This window comes from Grus americana, chromosome 24, assembly GCF_028858705.1.
Source record: "Grus americana isolate bGruAme1 chromosome 24, bGruAme1.mat, whole genome shotgun sequence".
Lineage (NCBI taxonomy): Eukaryota > Metazoa > Chordata > Aves > Gruiformes > Gruidae > Grus > Grus americana.
The window spans coordinates 3,705,345-3,724,922 of NC_072875.1; the positions used below are offsets into that span (position 1 = coordinate 3,705,345).

Sequence of the window (19,578 nt, forward strand, 5' to 3'; positions counted from 1 at the left end):
CTGCTCCTGAAGTCCCAGGAGGCTGAAGCCCTCCGAGCAGGCTGCGGGCAGGAACCCTCTTATCCCAGTCGTGTCCTCGCTGTAGCTGGCTGGAACCCACCCAGAAAGACAGGAGTTAGAGCAAAGGCACCCCCATCCTGGGGAGACCCTTGGGAAGGTACCACTCTGAGACAGGCCACCGAGTGCAGTTGAACGATGGGTATTTGGGACCAGACTGGGGCAGAAGCTCCCCTTTACTCCTCACGCCCGTGCCGGCCAGACTTCGCCTCCATCCTTATTTTCCCCTCTCAAATGTTACGAGGCACTGAAACAGTCTTGTGCTCCTGTGCTGCCAAAGTTATTTGCATTCTGCTCATTACAGCTTTAATTTAATCTGCCGTCACGAGCTGCGTGATCAGCATGCTGCCGCAGCAGCTTGAGAACGAGCCCGAGCCAGGGAAGAGGCTCCTGTAAGGGACGGGGCGGTGGAGCCGGGCAGGGCGAGCCCCGGGGCCGTGGCTGAGCGGAGCCTCGGGGCTGCAGAGCAGCAGCCCCACCAGCGTGAGGTTTCCCTAAGGTTTTTCAGGGTGCAAAAGATATTCCAAGTGTAAAACGGCCCGGCGGGTGCCTGGGGAAGCGTTCCCTCTGCTGGGATTCATACCAATGCTGTGCTTAGTTTTCCTCCTCGTTCAGAGCCCGACATGTTATTCACCCCTCCGAGCCCTCCTGAGCTATTTGGCGAGATGTGTTAGTCATGCTGAGAAGGGCCCTGCTGATTGAAAAATAAACCTGCAGTCCCCACCGGGCTGGGCTTTGAAGTGCCGTGTTCCCAGAGTATTTGCTGATCGTCTTCAGATACGTGTTGGCTCGCACCATGGTAACACTTTCATGTACAGTATCTGTTTCGTATCTCCATATAATCTCATTAGGGATGCACAGCCAGAGTTACTTACTGACATTAGCTTTACTCATTAATAGCATTATTGGACTTTACCGGTAGTGTGCTAATGCCCGGGAGACTTTGTCCCGGACTAGGATCCCATTACGCTGGATTTGGCGCAATTTAGAAACAAAACCCACTCTGGGATATTTACCGTGGTGCTGGTGTCCCCTAGGACTCGCAGATTTACATCACTCCCACCTTTTTTTTTTTCTTAAAACCGAGATGTTCGAGGAACAGGAGATCAGTGTTTTGTTTCTAATTGGCGGCACGCTAACGTGGGAAGGAAGGGGTCACGACAGATTTTGTCGTCCTTAACCCCTCCTTCAGCCCCCGGAGCAAACAAGGACTGCAGTGTGTTCCCAGCACGGGTGCGCGCGGGACCCGCATAAGGCTATTAGCACGTTCTCGTTAACCTAATCCCACTGAGATAAAGGGCCTTTGCCTCCCTGAGGCTGAGGTGCTAAAACGCGCAAGTCAGGGGTAAGGCAGAAAATAGCTGGTATTTTCTTCTTGCCCCTTGAGTAGCCTAAACCAGCCGGAGGCGTCTAAACAAGGCGCTCCCTGTTCTTGCAGAGGAGAACGAGTTCATTCTCTACGCCACCCGCTACTCCATCCACCGCTATGACCTCGCCTCCGGCGTCAGCGAGGAGCTGCCCCTGGCCGGGCTGCGAGGCGCCGTCGCCCTGGACTTCGACTACGACCACAACTGCTTGTACTGGGCCGATGTCACTCTTGACATCATACAGGTGAGCCGCGGTGCCGGCCGCCCCTGTTGTCGCCTCCTTGCACCGAGGGCAGGTGTTGCATACACACCCTCAAATGCAAACGTTTACCCTGAGCTGTCTGTTACAGCTTGCCCTGCACGCCCGACCACGCTAACCTTGAGGTTGCGGAAGTTCCTCATCTTTTATTCTGATTTTTTTTTTTACCCCCCCTCCCACAGCGTCTTTGTCTCAACGGCAGCTCCGGGCAAGAAATAATCATAAGCACCGGGCTGGAAACAGTGGAAGCTTTGGCCTTTGAACCTCTCAGTCGGTTGCTGTACTGGGTGAATGCCGGGATTCCCAAAATTGAGGTACAGCTATGCCCACTCATGTTACAAAGAGGTGATTGTACCAGTGCATCTTTGAGGCTGCTGCCCTGAAGTCTTGGTGCTGGTGGGGCGTTACTGAACACTGACCCTCGTCCCACATGCCGCTTTATGGGATCTAAATGCAGGCAGGGTACGATAACATTCAGTCCTGTGTACTTAAACCGAGGTCAGTTGGCGAGGCCAAATTGCGCAGCAGAAATGGGGGAAAAAAAAGCAACATCCTCACAGAGTACACACGGCCAGAACGGGGTACGGCCAGAGCGCTGCGGCAGCTGGCTGCTCGCTCAGTCACGCAGAAATGTCAATAAATACACCGATCTATCCTCTTTTATCACCTGCCTCACAGTTACTGCTCCCTGTGCCCACGGCAGTTATTTTATTAGGGAGCAGTAATTACCTGCCACAGCTTTCATGTGACTTTAACCAGTGCAATTGCCCTCCGTACTGCCCGCAGTAAACACGCCTCTCCTGTGTTCGGTTACGACTCTAGGTTGCCAATCCCGACGGAGACCTGCGACTCACCGTCCTCAATTCCTCAATACTCGAACGACCCAGAGCCCTTGCTCTGGTTCCCCAAGACGGGTAAGAAAAAATAACCGTTGCAAATAGTTGGGTGCCTCGGTATTCCCCAGGGAAACCGCGCTGGTACGGCCCCTCCCGCACCGCTACCCCCCCGTAAGAGGCGAACACGAGGGGGGAACTCTGCATGGAAAGCTTTGCAAGGCTGGGCCCTGAGGGCAGCGCAACAGGCTACAGCTCTCAGTGCTGCCCCGAGGCATCTGCTCCTGACATCGCCTGCCCAGCTAAGGCGCCAGCCTCTTTTTCTTTCCATTAAACCGCTGTTTTCCTACCCATACGTATCTACTAGTAAATAACTTTTCCTGCCAGTAAAACTGGTCTGGTCAGTGGGGAAAGCCGTAGCGATTGATGCGTGAGAAACTGAGCCACGCTCAAATTCAAGAGCCAAATGCAAGTTACATCTTTCTGAGTACGGGTTTGCCGTGGCTGCTGCGCCGCAAACGTAGCGCTGACGAACCTGAGCTGCCTTTAGCCGTACGCGCTAAGGCGAAGTGGTTCCACGCAAGGTAACCTGCAGCTGCACTCGCACCACAGAACCCGCAGCTAAATACGCCTCTCCGCTGCTTGTAGATCTGCCGGTGGTGTTCATTAGAATTGCAAAGAGCTCCCTTTCCAAAGGCATGTCTCGCAAGAGACGTGGAATGTAAAGTATTCAAACCCCCTGCTTCCTAACCTGTTTCCTTTCGATGAGCTGTTTTGTTGTTATTTTGAGTAACTTCTCTGCCTGTTGTCAGGTTGATGTTTTGGACAGACTGGGGAGACTCCAGAGCTGGCATTTACAGAAGCGACATGGACGGGTCATCGGCCGGGTGCATCGTTTCGGAGGGCGTGCGGTGGCCAAATGGCATTTCCGTGGATGACCGGTGGATCTACTGGACCGAAGCCTATATGGACAGGATCGAGAGGGTCGATTTCAATGGGCTGCAGAGATCTGTGATCCTGGACAGCCTCCCTCACCCCTATGCCATCGCTGTATTTAAGGTATGTACGCGGCGGCGGCTCGTTTCCCATCGGTATGCGTTTCCATAGCATACGCACTGGGAGGTTGTTGCGCGTACGGAGCGGGTGGCGGAATAGCACTGAGCACGCCAGATTCGGAGGAGCAGTACTGCTCCTCGCCCTAAGATCAAAGCCTGTGTTTCAGAATGAAATCTACTGGAACGACTGGTCACAGCTGAGTATTTTCAGAGCATCCAAAAACAGCGGCTCGAGAATGGAGATCTTAGTCAGCCGGTTAAATGGGATCATGGATATGAAAATCTTTTACAAAGGAAAGACAACAGGTAATTGTGTGAGCGTGCAGATGATCTTTCCTGCAATTTAGAAATGCGTTCATCCCCCATTTCCAGAGGTTCCCAGGCCACCAGGCCATCCCAGATCGCATTTCATGAGCCTGAATATATCCCCAGCGCTCAGGCGCCGTTGTAAGGAATATGTTTCATGAGCGGTGCACCTGGCTTTTCGGCTGCCAGGAGAGATACTCCCCATCAGGGAGAGAGCCCATAGGGCGGTCGGCTGTGCCGGCACCTCATAGTCTAGGTCACAGACCGTGGCCTTTCCACGCAAACTGCTGCACGAGCCAAAAAAATAATAGAGGGTCTCAGAGCTGCACCAACTCTGTCCTCCACTTAGTCATCTGTCTGGGCTGCGACAAGGTGGCGGCAGCCCCTGCGTGATGAACGCGCTGAAGGGATTGGCTTCATTTTCAGATGGGTGTAAGACCATCAAAGGGCTTTGCCAGTCAGCAGCCTGCAAGAGACTGGGAGGACCTTCTAAGGCCCTCGATCTCCCGGGAGCAGATGGCTCTGTGCGTTTCTAAGGCAAACCTCGGCACTCGGTGCTGCAGAGCTGGCTCCTAACGGGGGTCCGAACCCAAAGCCTAGGATGGTAGGTGAAATTGGGCTTCCCGTGGCGTCTCCAGCCCTCTGTCCTGACGGTCTCCCCTTCCTCCCCCTCCTCGTGCCAGGGGAGAACGCCTGCATCGCCAAGCCCTGCAGCCTGCTCTGCCTTCCCAAGTCGAACAACGGCAGGAGCTGCAAGTGCCCGGAGGGGGTGTCCAGCACTGTGCTGCCCACAGGGGAGGTGAAGTGCGACTGTCCTCGCGGCTACGTCATGAAGAACAACACTTGCATAAAGGAAGGTAAAACCACACTCAGTTCTTGCTGCTGCTTTATTTTGTGAGGAGGTTTCTACCGTTGTGAGAGGACAACGTGACCTTTCTGCCGCCCTTTGAGCGAGGGGGAGTACGGCCTGTCCTCTGAAAGCACAGCGTCATGCCTCATGCTTGGTTTTGTTTTCCCTTTTGCACCAGAAAACACGTGTCTGCCGAACCAGTACAGATGCTTCAATGGGAACTGCATAAACAGCATTTGGCAGTGTGACAACGATAACGACTGCGGGGACATGAGCGATGAGAAGAACTGCCGTAAGTGTCCTGCGGTGGCATTCGCCCGTCCAAATTTAGATGTCTGCTGTGTTGGCATTGCACCTGAGCCGGTGGTCTACACTCCCTTTGTAGCCACGGAGAGCAAGAGGTGCTCTGGGGGTACAACTCATCTCCTCCTTGGGTAGACATCCGAAGCTGGTCGGATGAGTCGTGCCCTGCAAGGGCCAGTGTTTCCCCTTTGACCGGCTCAGGTATAAACGTCTAAAATTCGGTGAGACTGCTGCCAGCTCTCATCTGAGAACACGTGTTTATCTCTTGCAGTAATTGTCTGCTGAGGCTAATTGAGGGCACGGCTAATGCCGAGGAAAAGAGTGCAGACAGAAAGTGACTTTCTGTCTTCGTTGTGCGGGCATGGGCCTCTTTTTGAGCTAATAAATCAAGTTCATACGTTAAAGATGGAGGTCACCTTTTCAAGTAAAATTAGGGACCAACACGTGCAGGAGGGGCAGATGTTCCACAGCTTTGCAGAGGGTTTGGATTAGTGCACTGTGACAAAAGGGCCGGGTTTAAAGTTAGGAATTGGTGGAGGCCCCTGGCAGGCTTCAGTCCTGATCCCCGGACAGACAGCTAACACCTCCCAGCTCTGCTTTATGCGGAGTACCTAATAATGACAATAAAATACAACAACAGTAACTCAGGCTGCATTGAGCAAAGCTTGCGGGATGCCGTCCCCCTCTGCTCAACTGCCTGCACTAAAGTGCACACGCTCGCGTGGCGGGAACCATTATCTAACCGTAACTTCAACCTCCTCCTCCTCTCCACCGCGTTAGCCACCACCGTGTGTGACACCGAAACCCAGTTCCGCTGCCAGGGCTCGGGGACCTGCATCCCGCTGTCCTACAAATGCGACCTGGAGGACGACTGTGGGGATAACAGCGACGAAAGTCACTGCGGTGAGTGCCCTCGCTCAAACCTCCGTCTGTCCCTGTGCGAGGGCAGAAAGCCCAGCAGCGTTGCGGGGCGAGGTGCTACTTGGAGATGCTGTAGGGTAAGGCAGTGTTTCGCCAGATCCCCCTGTTTATCCAGGCTAACAGCTGCCTCCTCCCATCATTTACTGGGAAATGGGGAACAGGAGAAAAGAGCGAGGCCATGCAACTGGTTCTCCCCCTCGCTGTGGTCCGGCAGGGAGACTTTTGTGCCGTTATCATTCAGCTCTCACGCTCAAATATTTGGTCGAGATTACCCGAAGCCAAATATTTGGTAGAGATTACAAGCTGACCTTGGGCAGCTGCCCAGCGAGTGCGCAGGAGGCGTGCGTTGCTCAGCGGTGCCGTGTTTGTGGCCATCCACCTCCGGCTTAGCCCTTCGGAGAGGTGGGGTGCTGAACTGAAGGAGGGAAGGGGCTGGTAAACAGCAAGACGGTGGCTCTTGGCCGTTCAGGGCTAGGGATGAGGCAGGAAAACATGCTTTCAAGATGAGTCTGCTTTGCAGGGCTGTCCTGTCTGTTGGCTCTGAGGTACCAGCCTCCTCTCCTCAGGCAATAGCCCACGTGAAGCTCTCCTCCTCCTCTCCCCTGGCCCTGACAGCATCTGAGTTGTCTGTGCTTGTTTGCAGAGGCTCACCAGTGTAGAAACGATGAATTCAGCTGCAGCTCAGGGATGTGCATTCGTCTCTCCTGGATGTGTGATGGGGATAACGATTGCAGGGACTGGTCCGATGAAGCAAACTGCACTGGTAAGCACTTTGATGTGATCAATAACCTTCTGTTGCAAACACTCATTACTTACAGCCTGAAGTGCTGGAAGGCATCGGCCAAATTCTCGTGCCTCAGTTTCCCCGCTTGTTAGCTGAGCAACCCAGCAGGGCAGCCAGGCAGCCTGCAGCTCCGCTCAGGGCGACGTAATGCTCCAAAAACGCAGGGTTTCTTTCCTCCAGTGCCTTCAACAGTCCTTAGGGCTCACTGTGAATTTGCTGACAGCTTTGCGATGCTCACGCAGCGATCCAGCTTTCCTTTTTACTTGCAAGATTGCCCCGACAGGCGTGCTTTGCTGCGGTGGCCGTGCCTTTGATGCACGTTGAATGGGGAAGCGGGTCTGTGGCTGCCGGGCACCCTAAAGGATGCTTCTGCACAAAAAGGGCTCCCTTGTTCCACGGAGGCAGCGAACAGGCCGGTGTGCGCTGATCGCATTTCACAGCTTGAACCCTGACCGTTTTCTTGCCATCGCATACGTTGCAGAGAACAGGCGCGTTCTTTGCAGCTTCTCCACAATCAATTGATCTGAAGGAGAGGCAGGTTTAGCTCAGGAGGTGGCTCCTCTTCTGAGTGGCCTCACTTTGCTCCATAGGTTTGGAAATCTAAAGAGGGTGTCATGAGCATGGAGTCACACGTGGAAGTTCCACCCTTATTTTCACTAACAACTCGTAGTGATGCAACCTGGTTGCCAGAAACGGTATTGTTCCTATAGTTCCTAGTTCTCATGCAGCAAGTCCTACACCCATGAGCCTCATTCTCTATTTGCAGTTGAAAGTCACAACACTCAACTGTCCTCAGCACCACATCGTAAAACTGATGTCCCTCAGCAGCCTCCTGAGGTTAACAGCCAGACAGAGCCTTTTTCTCATTGGAAAAGACAACGGATAACAATGTGTTGGTCTTTTCCATTAAAAACAAACAAAAAAACCCCACAACCAAGCCAACAACCTAAGCATTTGCATGAGAAGAGAGTTCCGAGCGTAGGCGGTCCATCAGCGGAAGGCACAAGATCATACTTGTAAAGCGACACACGGGATATTTCAGGACAGGAGCAGTGGTTTCCATGCCACGTGGCTGAGATCAGCCCGTTAGAGCAGATGAGCTGATGGGGCTGGGCAGGGCGGGGGGCACGAGAGCCCCCAGAGATACCGGCAGCAGCTTTGCTCTGGCTGCAGCCCCAGAGCCGTTGGGGACAGACAGTGGGACTAGCTGCTGTCCTGGGGCTTTGGCACGAGGATCTAGGAGATCCCTGTCGGGCCTCCGAGCTCCTGCATGCTCAACCCCCTTGCGGCATTTGCCGTGCCTCGAGCGTACGGGGTTTGTAGCATGGCGCTGGGGATCCTGGTCGTTAGTATTCCGAGTGCACGGCTATATGAGGAGGTTTAATTTATACTGGTATCGCTTATCTCTCGTATGAGTTTCTCCAGGGAGAATTACTACAGGAAAGGAACCTACTTCAAAAAGCATGTCGGGTTTGTAAAGCCTAGAGTTGAAGTTATCTAAAAGAGGATCACAATTATTTGAGAAACATTTCATCTGACTTCACCGGCTGCAATTATTGCTCTTATCTAAAATAATTACATTTCACACTGAATGCCTAATAGAATATTACTGCCACAAGATTGTAGTATTTTGAAATATCTGCAAGTGCATGTCACTCGCTAACCTAAAATTCAGTAGCATGCAATTTAATTAAGTTGAACGTTGCTTTTCTTCTCAATAACGAAGAGTGCTCTCCTGGTTGAAGAGCGGTATTTGTCTCTAAACTGACAATATAGGCTAGGCTTCAACCAAACTACCCCACAGGCAGATGTTTTTGTGACAGGAGCCTAAGGAAAGCCAGGGCCCTACTCCCTTGGAAACCCAAGGAGAACTGTATTTCTAATTTGCTTTGGCAACACGGAAAAGCCTTGCCCGCCTTTATTAAAGGCCACCTCTGAGTCTGTCCTGCCCTGCGCGGGGGACCCTGCCGCTCCGCCAAGGCTTCCTCGCTCGCCGTGACATTTCTTGCCGTCTCTGGCAAGATGCCGCCACCGTCACCTTTGCCCACACGCACCACGGCCTGAGATCCAAGGGAAAGAGGCTCCTGACTTGGGGAGAGCTTTGGGAGGACTCGCTAGCCTCCTGAAGCCATCCCTGAGGCACAGCAGGCTGGTGAGCAAGCATGGCACGGGGAGGAGAAGACCGCGGCCTGACCCAGGGAGAACCTGGACTCCTGGCAATCTCTTGCCTGGGGTCCATGGGGTGGTCGCTCGTGCCGGGACCTGCCACGGTGTGAAGTCCCGGTGCAGGTGGAGGGAGCAGGGGTGCGTGGCGGTGGGTCCCAACCCAATGCGCGCCGCAGCTCAACAGGGAGGCGATGGCACCCCATGCTCAGGCGGTCTCCCTGGCTTTGGTTTCAGCAGTATACCACACCTGCGAGGCCTCCAGCTTCCAGTGCCAGAACGGCCACTGCATCCCGCAGCGCTGGGCCTGCGACGGCGATGCTGACTGCCAGGACGGCTCCGATGAGGACCCCGCCATCTGCGGTAATGCATGCCATGCGGAGGGGGCTCTGCCGTGGGGCGGGAGGGATTTCTACAAACTCGCTGAAATAAACCTGCAGCAAACTCAGGGGGATGATTCCCATCCCTCCGAAAGCAGGCAGACATGGGGAGAAGGCAATTGGGGCCGTGCCATGGCTTTTTGTAGCTAACTAAAGGCAGCTTTAAAAAACCCCCAAACACCAACACACAACATCCGCACAATTCTGAATTTCAGAAAAAAAGTGCAACGGCTTCCAGTGCCCGAACGGCACTTGCATCCCAACCAGCAAACACTGCGACGGCATCAACGACTGCTCCGACACCTCGGACGAGCAGCACTGTGGTGAGTACCAGGGCCGCGGGGAGCTGGCTGACAGCCTTCACCGTCTGCCAAAGCCTGTCTCACTGGGAGAAAAGCCCTGGTGAGATAATGGGAAAGCCTTAGTTAGCATTCACAAACCCCCTGGGAAATCAGCTGGTCAGCAAAAGGCGCAGGAGGCAGGGCTGTGACGGATAGGGAGGGCAGGCTGTCAGGAGCTGTATCCAGGGAGGTGACCAAACCCTTCCTGGCGCCTGCGCCAGCCCACTTGCACCCCGATGCGTTATCGGGTGAGGACAGCCTGTGCAGGGACAGAGCTCCAGCAGTTTGGCTTGGAAACTTTCTGTAACATCCTGACATCCAGCTGCCGCACTCAGGTCTAATCAGGTGGCATTCCAGCTGCCAAGGGCAGCAGAGGTGCCATCCCCTCTCCTCCTGACCTCCCATTTCTCCAGAACCCCTGTGCACCCGCTACATGGATTTCGTGTGCAAGAACCGGCAGCAGTGCTTGTTCCACTCCATGGTGTGCGATGGCATCATCCAGTGTCGAGACGGATCAGACGAAGACGCCAACTATGCTGGCTGCTGTAAGTGTGATATTGTGCACCTTTGCTAAAGGAAGGTTAGATAGAGAATGAAACCAGAGGCATGGAGAGGAAAGTGCCTTCCTGCCAGGTCTCCTAAGAGGTGGCCTCTCTGCTTATGAGACCATGATTGCCTCTGAATGTGCTCCTTCTTTCCTCCTCAATGATGAGCTTCCCTCAAGCCCTTGGCCTTTACACTAAACCTCTGATGTCCCTCCGTGTTGCCCCTGCAGCCCAGGACCCTGAGTTCCACCGGACCTGTGACCAGTTCAGCTTCCAGTGCCAGAACGGCGTGTGCATCAGCCTGGTGTGGAAGTGCGATGGGATGGATGACTGCGGCGATTATTCTGACGAAGCAAACTGTGGTGAGCAGTACCTCAGGGTCTCTTGTCACCATAGCTCTAGACTCCTTTGAGTATCAAGAGCATAGAGTACTGGCTTCCTCCATAGGCACTCACATATACGTGTGCTTGTGGCGTTCCACTTGCACATTGCAGAGTGTCTTACGTGGAGATCAGTATCATTTTCCTCATATTGCAGGTAGGTAAAGTGAAGCACACTGAAACTCCAATAGAGCTGGCACATCTTGTGGTTGACTAAGTCATACATGACCATATTTACTCCACAGATTCCCAGCCCAAAGCAGACAGGCGGTTTTCAGCCAAGCTCAATATTTACCACTGTTCCCTGGGTAGCTGTAGGAGCTGTACCCAGCCAGACGAAGCAGCTGCGTCTTCATTTCAGAGTTGCAGGGTTTGCTTCTCCATTTCTGCCATGCTCTGTCTGCATTTTGCTGTCAGCTCTGGTTCTGAGATCATAGGTGGTGTCTGGCCATGGAGCACCCAGCACACAGACGTAATAGTGGTGGCAACAGGCTAGCGAGGGCTATGAGGAATGGGGATGCTGGAGATGAAGAGAAAGGACCCTGCCCGTGCTGCTCAGGCAAATAGATAGGGTGATGCTCTCTGGGGCAGCTGTAGTCCGGCCCGAGATGCTCCCACACCTCAGCTGTGCTAAAGGCTGATGAGATAACCTTGGCGCTCACAGGACTCTCTTCTCATTGTCAGAAAACCCAACAGAGGCCCCGAACTGCTCCCGGTACTACCAGTTCCAGTGCGGGAACGGGCACTGCATCCCTAACCGGTGGAAGTGCGACGAGGAGAACGACTGCGGGGACTGGTCCGATGAGAAGGACTGCGAGGGTGAGGGCACGCAGCGCTCTGCTCTGCTCATGGGAGCCCTGGCCGAGGCTGGGCTGCGGCATGCTGAAGGACCGCACTTAGCATCAGCTGCCTTCTCGCAGGGCTGCTTGGGGACAGCCTGCGCCAGCGTCTGTGGCCCCCAAAATCCCCCATGAATGGGCTGAGTGTGCTCTCTCGTGCATCTTTTTACCCCATGTTTTTGGAAATCCTGATTAGGAGCTGTGCAGATACAATGCAGATGAAAACATTGGGCTTGTAATGCCTTGCCTGCTCTGCGCTTCCCTTCGCCGATAGCGGCTTCCAGTCTGCTGGGAACAGGCACAGCTTTTAGCCTGTACGCAGGGTCAGGCCTCTCAGATCAGCTCTGAACTGTGCATTTTTAGGTTCTCCGGTTCATCCCATTACTACATCGATCCCACCGACGTGTTTACCTAATCACTTCCGTTGCAACAGCGGCGCCTGCATCATGAACAGCTGGGTCTGCGACGGCTACAAGGACTGTATCGACGGCTCCGACGAGGAAGCCTGCCCTACTTCACGTAAGCTTTTCTCTTCCTCCCCCTTTTCCTTTTTCTGTAGGATCACATCTGCAAGGACTGTTGGTCTTTTGGTCTCAGAGCCTTGCCAGATTACAGGGTGAAATTACACCGTGGTGCGAAAGCCCACTGTCTCCTCTCTCCCTGGGACCTCCTGCCACCAGCTGGGACACTGCTCCAGCTCCACGTGCGGCATGAATTACTGCTGCAGCGGGTCCCTGCTCAAATGTCATGTCTCAGACTGCGTAGAGGCACGAAGAGCAGGGCTGCAGGGTGCTTTTTCCAGCTCGCACCTATGCCGAAGGTAAACGAGGGCTTTTTTTTTTTTTCCTCGCTGCGGTCCTTGCTAAGGCCTGCGGAGCTCTGAGCCGGTGCAGGACATCTCCTGCAAACCAGTTGCTTTTCTCTGCAGTCAGGAGAGAGGATGCCTTAGGCATCATCCCAGCAGAAGCCATCTACCTGCTAGATGGGAAGAGATTGCCATCTAGTGGAGTCGAGACCTGGGGACGGGTTTTTGGTCCCTCCGGTGGCAGCGGCAGCCTGGCCGTGCTTCGGGTGGTTTCCTCACTCCCCGCTGTGTGCAGGACCCAACGTGACGGCCACCTCCCCGGCGCTCCCGGGACGCTGCAGCAGGTTCGAGTTCGAGTGCCAGCAGCTGCACAAGTGCATCCCCAACTGGAAGCGGTGCGACGGGCTGCGGGACTGCCAGGACGGCACGGACGAGAGGAGCTGCCGTAAGTGTGGGGCGGGGAGAGCGTCTCGCCTGGCTCTTTCCCGTGGGGAGTTCTTTGTGAGCATGGGGGAGCCACCAAGGAGTTTTCTTGCTGGTGAAATCCTTGCAGTAAATGCAGCATTACAGTAAAAAAAGGAATAAAAAGCCCAAACAACCAGTGCCGTTCCCGTTAGAAGTCCGGTGGTTGTTTTCAGTGGGATAAACTCCACGTTCTTCTGATGCCACCATGTGTGATCACGCCAGAAGATGCAGCCAGAATGAGATAGCCCTGTGACTGACACGCTGGGCTCCACCCCTGACACACAGCCACCCCAGCATCAAAGCAGCTTTTGAAGCAGCAATGCCAGCACCGGCATCGCGAATAGCCCCGTGCTAGTGAGGAGACTTTCCAGCCCTGAGTCCTGAAACCTTTCTGCCTCTTTCAGCTACTCACAGCACCCTGTCATGCCCTAATGGTTATAAATGCGAGGACGGAGAGGCCTGCATTATGGTGACAGAGCGGTGTGATGGATATCTAGACTGCTCGGACAGCAGCGATGAGAGGAACTGTACCGGTAAGCAGCAGCCCTCTCCCATTTCCCATGCCCTGAGCACCCGCAGAGGTGCTCTCCTGGATACGTGACCTTTAATTCACCACACCCTGGACATACCTGCCTCTGTTCAGAGGTCCAAGTTAGCCCCTCACCCATTTATAACCAGCTGGGACAAACTTTCTGTCCAGTTTCTACACTGACAATTTGTCTTCCAGCAGCCTCAGACACAGAAAAACAACTTTAGGAAGGGTAGGAGCAAAGCTGTCTACTTTACATGGCCCACGGGTGAAGCAGTAGTCTCTGGCTCTGTCCTCCTTTGCAAGGTGACCCTGGGAGCCACGGCACGTACTCCGACACCATCACTGGTCCTCCCACGCTGGCCTTCGGTGGCCCCGCGGAGGCAGGCAGGATGCACGCCGCAGCCCGCCCAGGGCAGATAACAGCGATCAATCGCTGTCTCTGGCCAGCCATGAGATTCAGCCCCTTTCCTGCTGAACTGCTTGGGGGTTTGAGCATCAGTCAGGTTTTAGTTCTTTAATTAAATATTGATTAGGAGAGGCTGGTAGGTTCAGGGGAGGGGGAAGGCGCTGCAGAGATTCACCGCTCGGCTGCTACGCCAAGGGCAAACCGTCTCTTTTCTGTCGGATAGCTTGTCTTGCCATGCCCGTCCGCAGCCCCGCGTGCCTGCTGGGTTTCAGTCCCAGTTGCTTAGGGAAAGCGAAGCGGCAGCAGTTTGGCTCCGCTGGTGTCTGTACAGCACTGGGAATGAAGCTGAGCACCTGAGCAAGGCTGGGCCACGGCGCTTAGATGCGGGCTCCGACACGCGGTCCCCGCAGGGAGAGACGGGGAACGGCCTAGCAGGAGCGGGGCATGGATTTGGGCCGTTTCAGATAAGCACCTCCAGTCCCCACCACTGCCAGCGCTGGATTTCACGGTGCCGTTATCCCCTAAACGCCTCTCCCAAGGTCAGGCGGCGATTCAGCTGCCGAGCTCGCATCAAGGCACTCCCCAGACTCCTGCCTTAATTACCAGCCTTCGCTCGGGTCCTTCTGCTGAACGCGAGATGTGATAGGGAAAACCACGCAAAGCAAGGCCCTGGGCGGCATACAGTGACGGCACAGAGTCGTCGCGCAAGTGGAAGAGTGACTTAGCTTGCACTGATCAGTTTGCGCTCGTACGCTTCCAAAAATGATGTTACGGAGTAATTCACCAACAGCCGCGCTTTATCGTTCCTTGGGGGAAAGGGGATGTTTGCATGATACAGTATAGAGACAACCCAGATGTTTTTGGGAGGACAAAGAGCACCAGGGGTGTGTTCCTGCTCTGAACTGCTTTCTGAAGGGCCCGCTTTTCACTGATAACACTCGCCTAAATTACACGCCTAATTTGAATGGTGCAAATACTCCCCTTCAGTCACATCACTGTTTCTACCTCCACACGTTGTTTGTGCTACGAACATAATAACTCCTGTCTCTGCTCTGGGCAAAGGGCTTGTTTCCCTCCGATCGACTAACTTTTCCCTTTGCCTGCTTAGATGACACAATCGTGTACAAAGTCCAGAACCTCCAGTGGACGGCTGATTTCTCCGGCGATGTCACCCTGACGTGGGCTCGGCCAAAAAGAATGTCCTCGACCTCCTGCGTCTACAACGTCTATTACAGGTACGCTGCCCATTACACTGCACGACCCATCGCTATTCCTATCAAGTAAAGGCTAGGAGAAGCAGAGCACAGGTATCGGTACACACGTCTACGGAAAAGTACCGTACAGAATCAGGCCTGAATGATGGAGAGCTGCGCAGTCTAGTTCTGCTTGGAAAATCTAATGCTTGGTTGCAAAGGAGACCCAAAATAGCTGTAACTAGGGGGCATTTGTGAAAAGCTGTATTTGCTTCCTCCGTGATTGTTTACTCAGTAACGTGGCTATATTGTTTTGGGGTTATTTTCCACTCGGGTCTTGTCTCTGTGGGACCACAAACAACGAGAACAAAGTCAAGAAATTAGAGCACAGCAGTTACGGAAAACCTCAGAGGACGGTGCTTATAAGTCACTAAGCTATGTTTAGTTCAGGCTTTCAAAGAGCATCTTTGCAAGCCGGTGGTGCGGCTTTACTGAAAGGAAAACTAAGCAGCCAGCCCTTAACATAGAGACAGAGGGTTTCACCCTTTGGGACAAGCTGCGTCCCCTGCATTACTAAACACTGACCGGAGGGGTGTGACTCTCTCGTGCAGGACGGTCGGTGAAAGCATTTGGAAGATTTTGGAAACCCACAGCAACAAAACCAACAGCGTTTTGAAAGTCCTCAAGCCTGACTGTACTTATCAGGTGAAAGTCCAAGTGCAATGTCTCAGCCGAGTCTACAACACCAACGACTTCATCACCCTCCGGGCACCCGAAGGATGTAAGCAGACCTGCACGGTTCATATCAGTGACCTGATGCATGCCGCTTCGGCTTAGAAAGTAGATACCGCAGAGGTATCCCCGTTACGAATAAAAGGAGTCTTTACATAGGCCTAGGAACTGTGCTGGACTGGGAAACTTCTTTCTAGCTGCAGAGTGGTCAGGTTAAGGAAGGGATGCAAAATAAAGCCAAAGGCTTAGTGAAATCCTAGCTTCACCGTAGTTACAAAAAAGGCTTCATTGCTGCGGAGGGGATGAAAGGGACTTGGGACACAACTGCGGGAAGAAGACATCTCCCGTGAGCCAGGACCACTTGGCCATTCCTCCTCTGTCCCAGCCTTTCAGGGAGCCCTTGCTTTTCCCCGTGTGATCCGGCTGCGACTGTCACTAACGCCTCTGTTTCTCTCCCTAGTACCGGATGCTCCCTTTAACCTTCAGCTGTCCCTGAAAAAAGAAGCTGAAGGAGTGGTGGTGGGCTGCTGGAGTCCCCCCGTGAACGCCCACGGCCTCATACGGGAATTCATCGTGAGTCCTGCTGCCCGGCGGGGCCGAATCCAGATCGGTGGTGGGACGGGGAAGGTTGCTGAGGGCTCACGGTGGCGTGGGCTGGCCTGGCTGAATGCAGCTGTCTCTGCAGAGGGGGGAAGGCCAGGAATGGGGCATTTCATAGATGAAATCGCTGTAGGTAGCGACACAGCCCTCAAGTTCATAATTTAATTTCTGGCTCCCTTTCCAAGCGTTCGTACTTCTTTCTACTGAGATTTTGACACAGAGGGACCTGTGTCCCACCCCCCACCCCCCCAGCAGTGTTGACTGTGGAGCCCTCATCCCTTGTTTTGGTGCTTCTAGGTGGAATACAGCAGGAGTGGATCCAAGGAGTGGTCGTCCCTTAGAACCACCAAGAACTACACTGAGATCAAGAACTTACAGGTCAACACGTTATACACAGTTAGAGTGAGTATTTTCAAAGCTGAATCTATGCATGCTCTCACTACTTTTCACTAAGCGGTCTAAGTCCTGCACAGTCAAGGACTTGCTAAAAAAGTGCATTGTTAAAATTCTGCCCTTTAACGTCAACCCACAATGGGACCTTGGCATTTGTGCTGCTAATGTCTGTAGTTTCAAGGCCTGAATTAAGGTCTCTGATTCGCTCCTTCTCCCAGAGGGCCAGGCTGTATTACGAAATCTCCACTGCTAATTGCCCATTCCAATGTCACTGCAATTGCACCAGATCTGGGCCACAGATAAATTTGGTCCTTACTGAATCACTGGGAAAAGCAGCAGATCCGCCTGTGGGGAATGTATGCACATGGGAGAAGCTGGGTAATTATAGACAGAACTAATAAGAATAGGAAATGAAAGTCTGCACAGCGAGCTCTGGGAAATTGTCCGTCCTCCCTGTGCTGAATGAGCATGGGTTCTTGGGGGAGTTCACTGGGAGGTGGGAAAAACACCCTCCACCCCCCAGGAACCAGTGTTACTCTCTCAGGCGGTTGGAGCAAGTCTTTCCTTCCATGGTATTCCTTCCCATACTAATCTGTTCCCAAATAAATCTTTGGAACTGGATTCAGCTCTCGCATGGACTTCACTGGCGTGCTTCTTACCTACACTATGGCCAATAGAGTCCAAAGCTCCTTATCTGGATGCACTCCTCAAAAAGATCTCATAAGAGAGCGGTTATCTGCAAAGAGGATGCACCTCCCTCCTCTTGGATTCCTTTAATTGACTTAGTCTGCTTTATCTCTGTAATAAGCATTTTATTGCCAAGTAATTAAGCTATTGTTTGCTTCAAAGTCCTTTTCCCACGAGCTCTGCCACGTCCGTAACCTTGCTCTAACCTGTTCTCTGTTTGCATTATACAATGATGTCGGCGTACATTTGTTCGTATTAACTAACCCTCTTATTTGAAAAGGTTGCTGCGGTAACTAGTCGAGGAGTGGGAAATTGGAGTGATTCCAAATCCATAACCACCATAAAAGGCAAAGGTAAACGTTCTTATTTCAGTCAACTCGGACAACATAGCAAAAAGGCGGAATATAAGCCTGAAGTGTTAGCATCAGCGTGCATAACCACCTCCTCGGTTTTTATTCTTCCCTGTTGAGCTTTCTACACTACTTAACAACTTTGCTGTACCGTTTCGCTTAACTTGAGCTACCTCAAAGTTCAGTGGCAAGTCTGAACAGATCACTGACTCTTCCTCTGAACTCTGTGGCACGTGGGATGGATGCACTGCCCCGGAAGTGGGCGAGAAGCCTGCCCAGAAGGTGCCCCTCTCTCCTGGACTGCAGGTGGAATTCCCTCTGACTTGTGTAGGCTAGATCCTGCCTTCAGATAGGCGAGACACATTACCACTAACTCCTTTGCTGTCGCTGGCTGAAAGGATGCGTGCTCATTCTCCTCCCTCTTAGGTTATGATTGTGATGGTTTCTGCGTCTCGTGTAGGTTAGACCGCTAAAAGACCACTAAGGCTCCTAGGAACTATCACAACATTACAGTCTGACAGTAGATAAATTCAAACAACACAGTAAATCATTTCCCTCTGAAATGTTTTTAGAAAAGCCTTTTGAAATAATTTGTATGTGTGCCAAGTTTTTCTTCCAAACCTATATTCTGATGTCAAAATTGTCTGCTAATTTGTTAGATAAAAGCGCATCCTCACTCTGTTGACAAAGGAAGGAAAGGAAACACCACGCTACTAAAATGGCAGGATTCAGATATTATGAAGTACATGAGTACCTGATGGTTAGAAAAACAGAGGTAGAAAGAACCGTAATAACGTTCACTTCAGGTATTACATGAGCGTTTGGCAGCCGTCCCCGTTGATAACTCCTCACCTCCCTCACCAGTTCCTCTGGAGGAGCTGTGATAGGAGCTTGTCCCGCTGAGTTCAGAAGTAAAATACCTGTGTCCTGACCTCTCTGCTTCCAGCCCGTGCCGAGCAAGGCGCGCATACGGCAGCTTTTAGATGGATGGAGGTACAGGAGGTCAGTGCCTTCTCTGAGGGGCGCGTGTCTTAGAGCCAGGCAAGGTTGGGGCTGGAAAGATGGGGGATTCCTGGTCTGAGAGATGGCTGTCGTAATGGAAGCCTGTATTTTACCTGCCCCCCTCGGTAAGATTTTGTATTTCTTTGTGCTGCAGTAAAAGCTGTTTCTCCCTTTCCTTCCAGCCATTCCTCCACCTGTCATACACATCGAGAGCTTCAGTGAAGATTCCATCAGTTTCAGCCTAAAAATGACTACTAATATTAAGGTAACATTTTTGCCTTTACTGCTGAAACTAAAGAAAAAAGTCTGCGTTGGGTAAATGGTAAATACTGGATGGGATGAGCTGTCGCCCACTTGAGTATTGCAGTTACTTTTCGAAACTAGTTATTTCATGCCAAATCTTTTCTTACTACTCATCAACCGTCCCAGCTCTCTTAATTAGGATGGGAAATACAACGCAAAGACTTTCACCGCGTGCAAAACCAGCTGAACCGATAGTTCACGTTGTGTGCCCTTGCTGCTTGACAGGTCAGCGGTTACGTTGTGAACATCTACTGGACATTTGATACACACAGGCAGGAAAAAAGGACTCTGATCATAGAAGGAGAAAAGTCCATCCAAAAAGGTAAATTCTGTGCAAAGTGTAAAAATTCTGCTCCTAGTCAACACCAAACGGAAGTGTTTTTTACAAAAGGCTATAGGATTTCTTGCAAGTGAGTAGTTTCTGCTTAGGAAAGAATAAATCTTGAGAGGACAAACCAGCAAATCCTTGGCCTCTCTTCTTAGGAGTCGGAGATTTCAAGCGGATTTGGGATTTATCCCCTAGAGCTGCACTAGCCTTTTCTCATCACACAGGATTTTGTTTGTGGTTCCTTATCTACTCTGTGAAAGGTCAGCAATTTCTTAGGCTCGTTTGCAGTACATGTCCCTATTAATCAGGTTACTTTCTGGTTCGGAAAAATCACTCGTGCGCACAGTCTAGATAGGAGAAGGCATCCCGATACAGAAAAGCACAGGCTAGGTTAGACAC

At 52.5% G+C, this 19,578-nt stretch overlaps 1 protein-coding gene and 1 long non-coding RNA gene across 4 annotated transcripts in view; one reads left to right on the top strand and one right to left on the bottom strand.

Moving 5' to 3' along the window:
- SORL1 (sortilin related receptor 1) overlaps positions 1-19,578 on the top strand; it is a 49,825-nt gene that overhangs the window by 23,962 nt on the left and 6,285 nt on the right. For 2 of the 3 annotated variants that reach the window (XR_008574054.1, XM_054803003.1), the window contains exons 17-40: positions 1,496-1,668; positions 1,866-1,997; positions 2,506-2,597; positions 3,329-3,575; positions 3,739-3,877; positions 4,561-4,734; positions 4,906-5,019; positions 5,811-5,933; positions 6,595-6,714; positions 9,136-9,261; positions 9,494-9,601; positions 10,033-10,164; positions 10,395-10,526; positions 11,229-11,363; positions 11,747-11,902; positions 12,484-12,633; positions 13,058-13,186; positions 14,700-14,826; positions 15,396-15,565; positions 15,977-16,089; positions 16,414-16,518; positions 17,477-17,549; positions 18,731-18,813; positions 19,077-19,173. Coding sequence is in view for 2 of the 3 variants with exons in the window: in XM_054803003.1 (XP_054658978.1) it covers positions 1,496-1,668; positions 1,866-1,997; positions 2,506-2,597; positions 3,329-3,575; positions 3,739-3,877; positions 4,561-4,734; positions 4,906-5,019; positions 5,811-5,933; positions 6,595-6,714; positions 9,136-9,261; positions 9,494-9,601; positions 10,033-10,164; positions 10,395-10,526; positions 11,229-11,363; positions 11,747-11,902; positions 12,484-12,633; positions 13,058-13,186; positions 14,700-14,826; positions 15,396-15,565; positions 15,977-16,089; positions 16,414-16,518; positions 17,477-17,549; positions 18,731-18,813; positions 19,077-19,173 (3,150 nt within the window). In the remaining variant the exon portion in view is untranslated. The remainder of the gene's footprint in view (positions 1-1,495; positions 1,669-1,865; positions 1,998-2,505; positions 2,598-3,328; positions 3,576-3,738; positions 3,878-4,560; positions 4,735-4,905; positions 5,020-5,810; positions 5,934-6,594; positions 6,715-9,135; positions 9,262-9,493; positions 9,602-10,032; positions 10,165-10,394; positions 10,527-11,228; positions 11,364-11,746; positions 11,903-12,483; positions 12,634-13,057; positions 13,187-14,699; positions 14,827-15,395; positions 15,566-15,976; positions 16,090-16,413; positions 16,519-17,476; positions 17,550-18,730; positions 18,814-19,076; positions 19,174-19,578) is intronic. The other variant, XM_054803004.1, reaches the window with a different exon arrangement.
- LOC129196102 (uncharacterized) overlaps positions 1-19,578 on the bottom strand; it is a 110,878-nt gene that overhangs the window by 4,655 nt on the left and 86,645 nt on the right. The window lies entirely within an intron of this gene.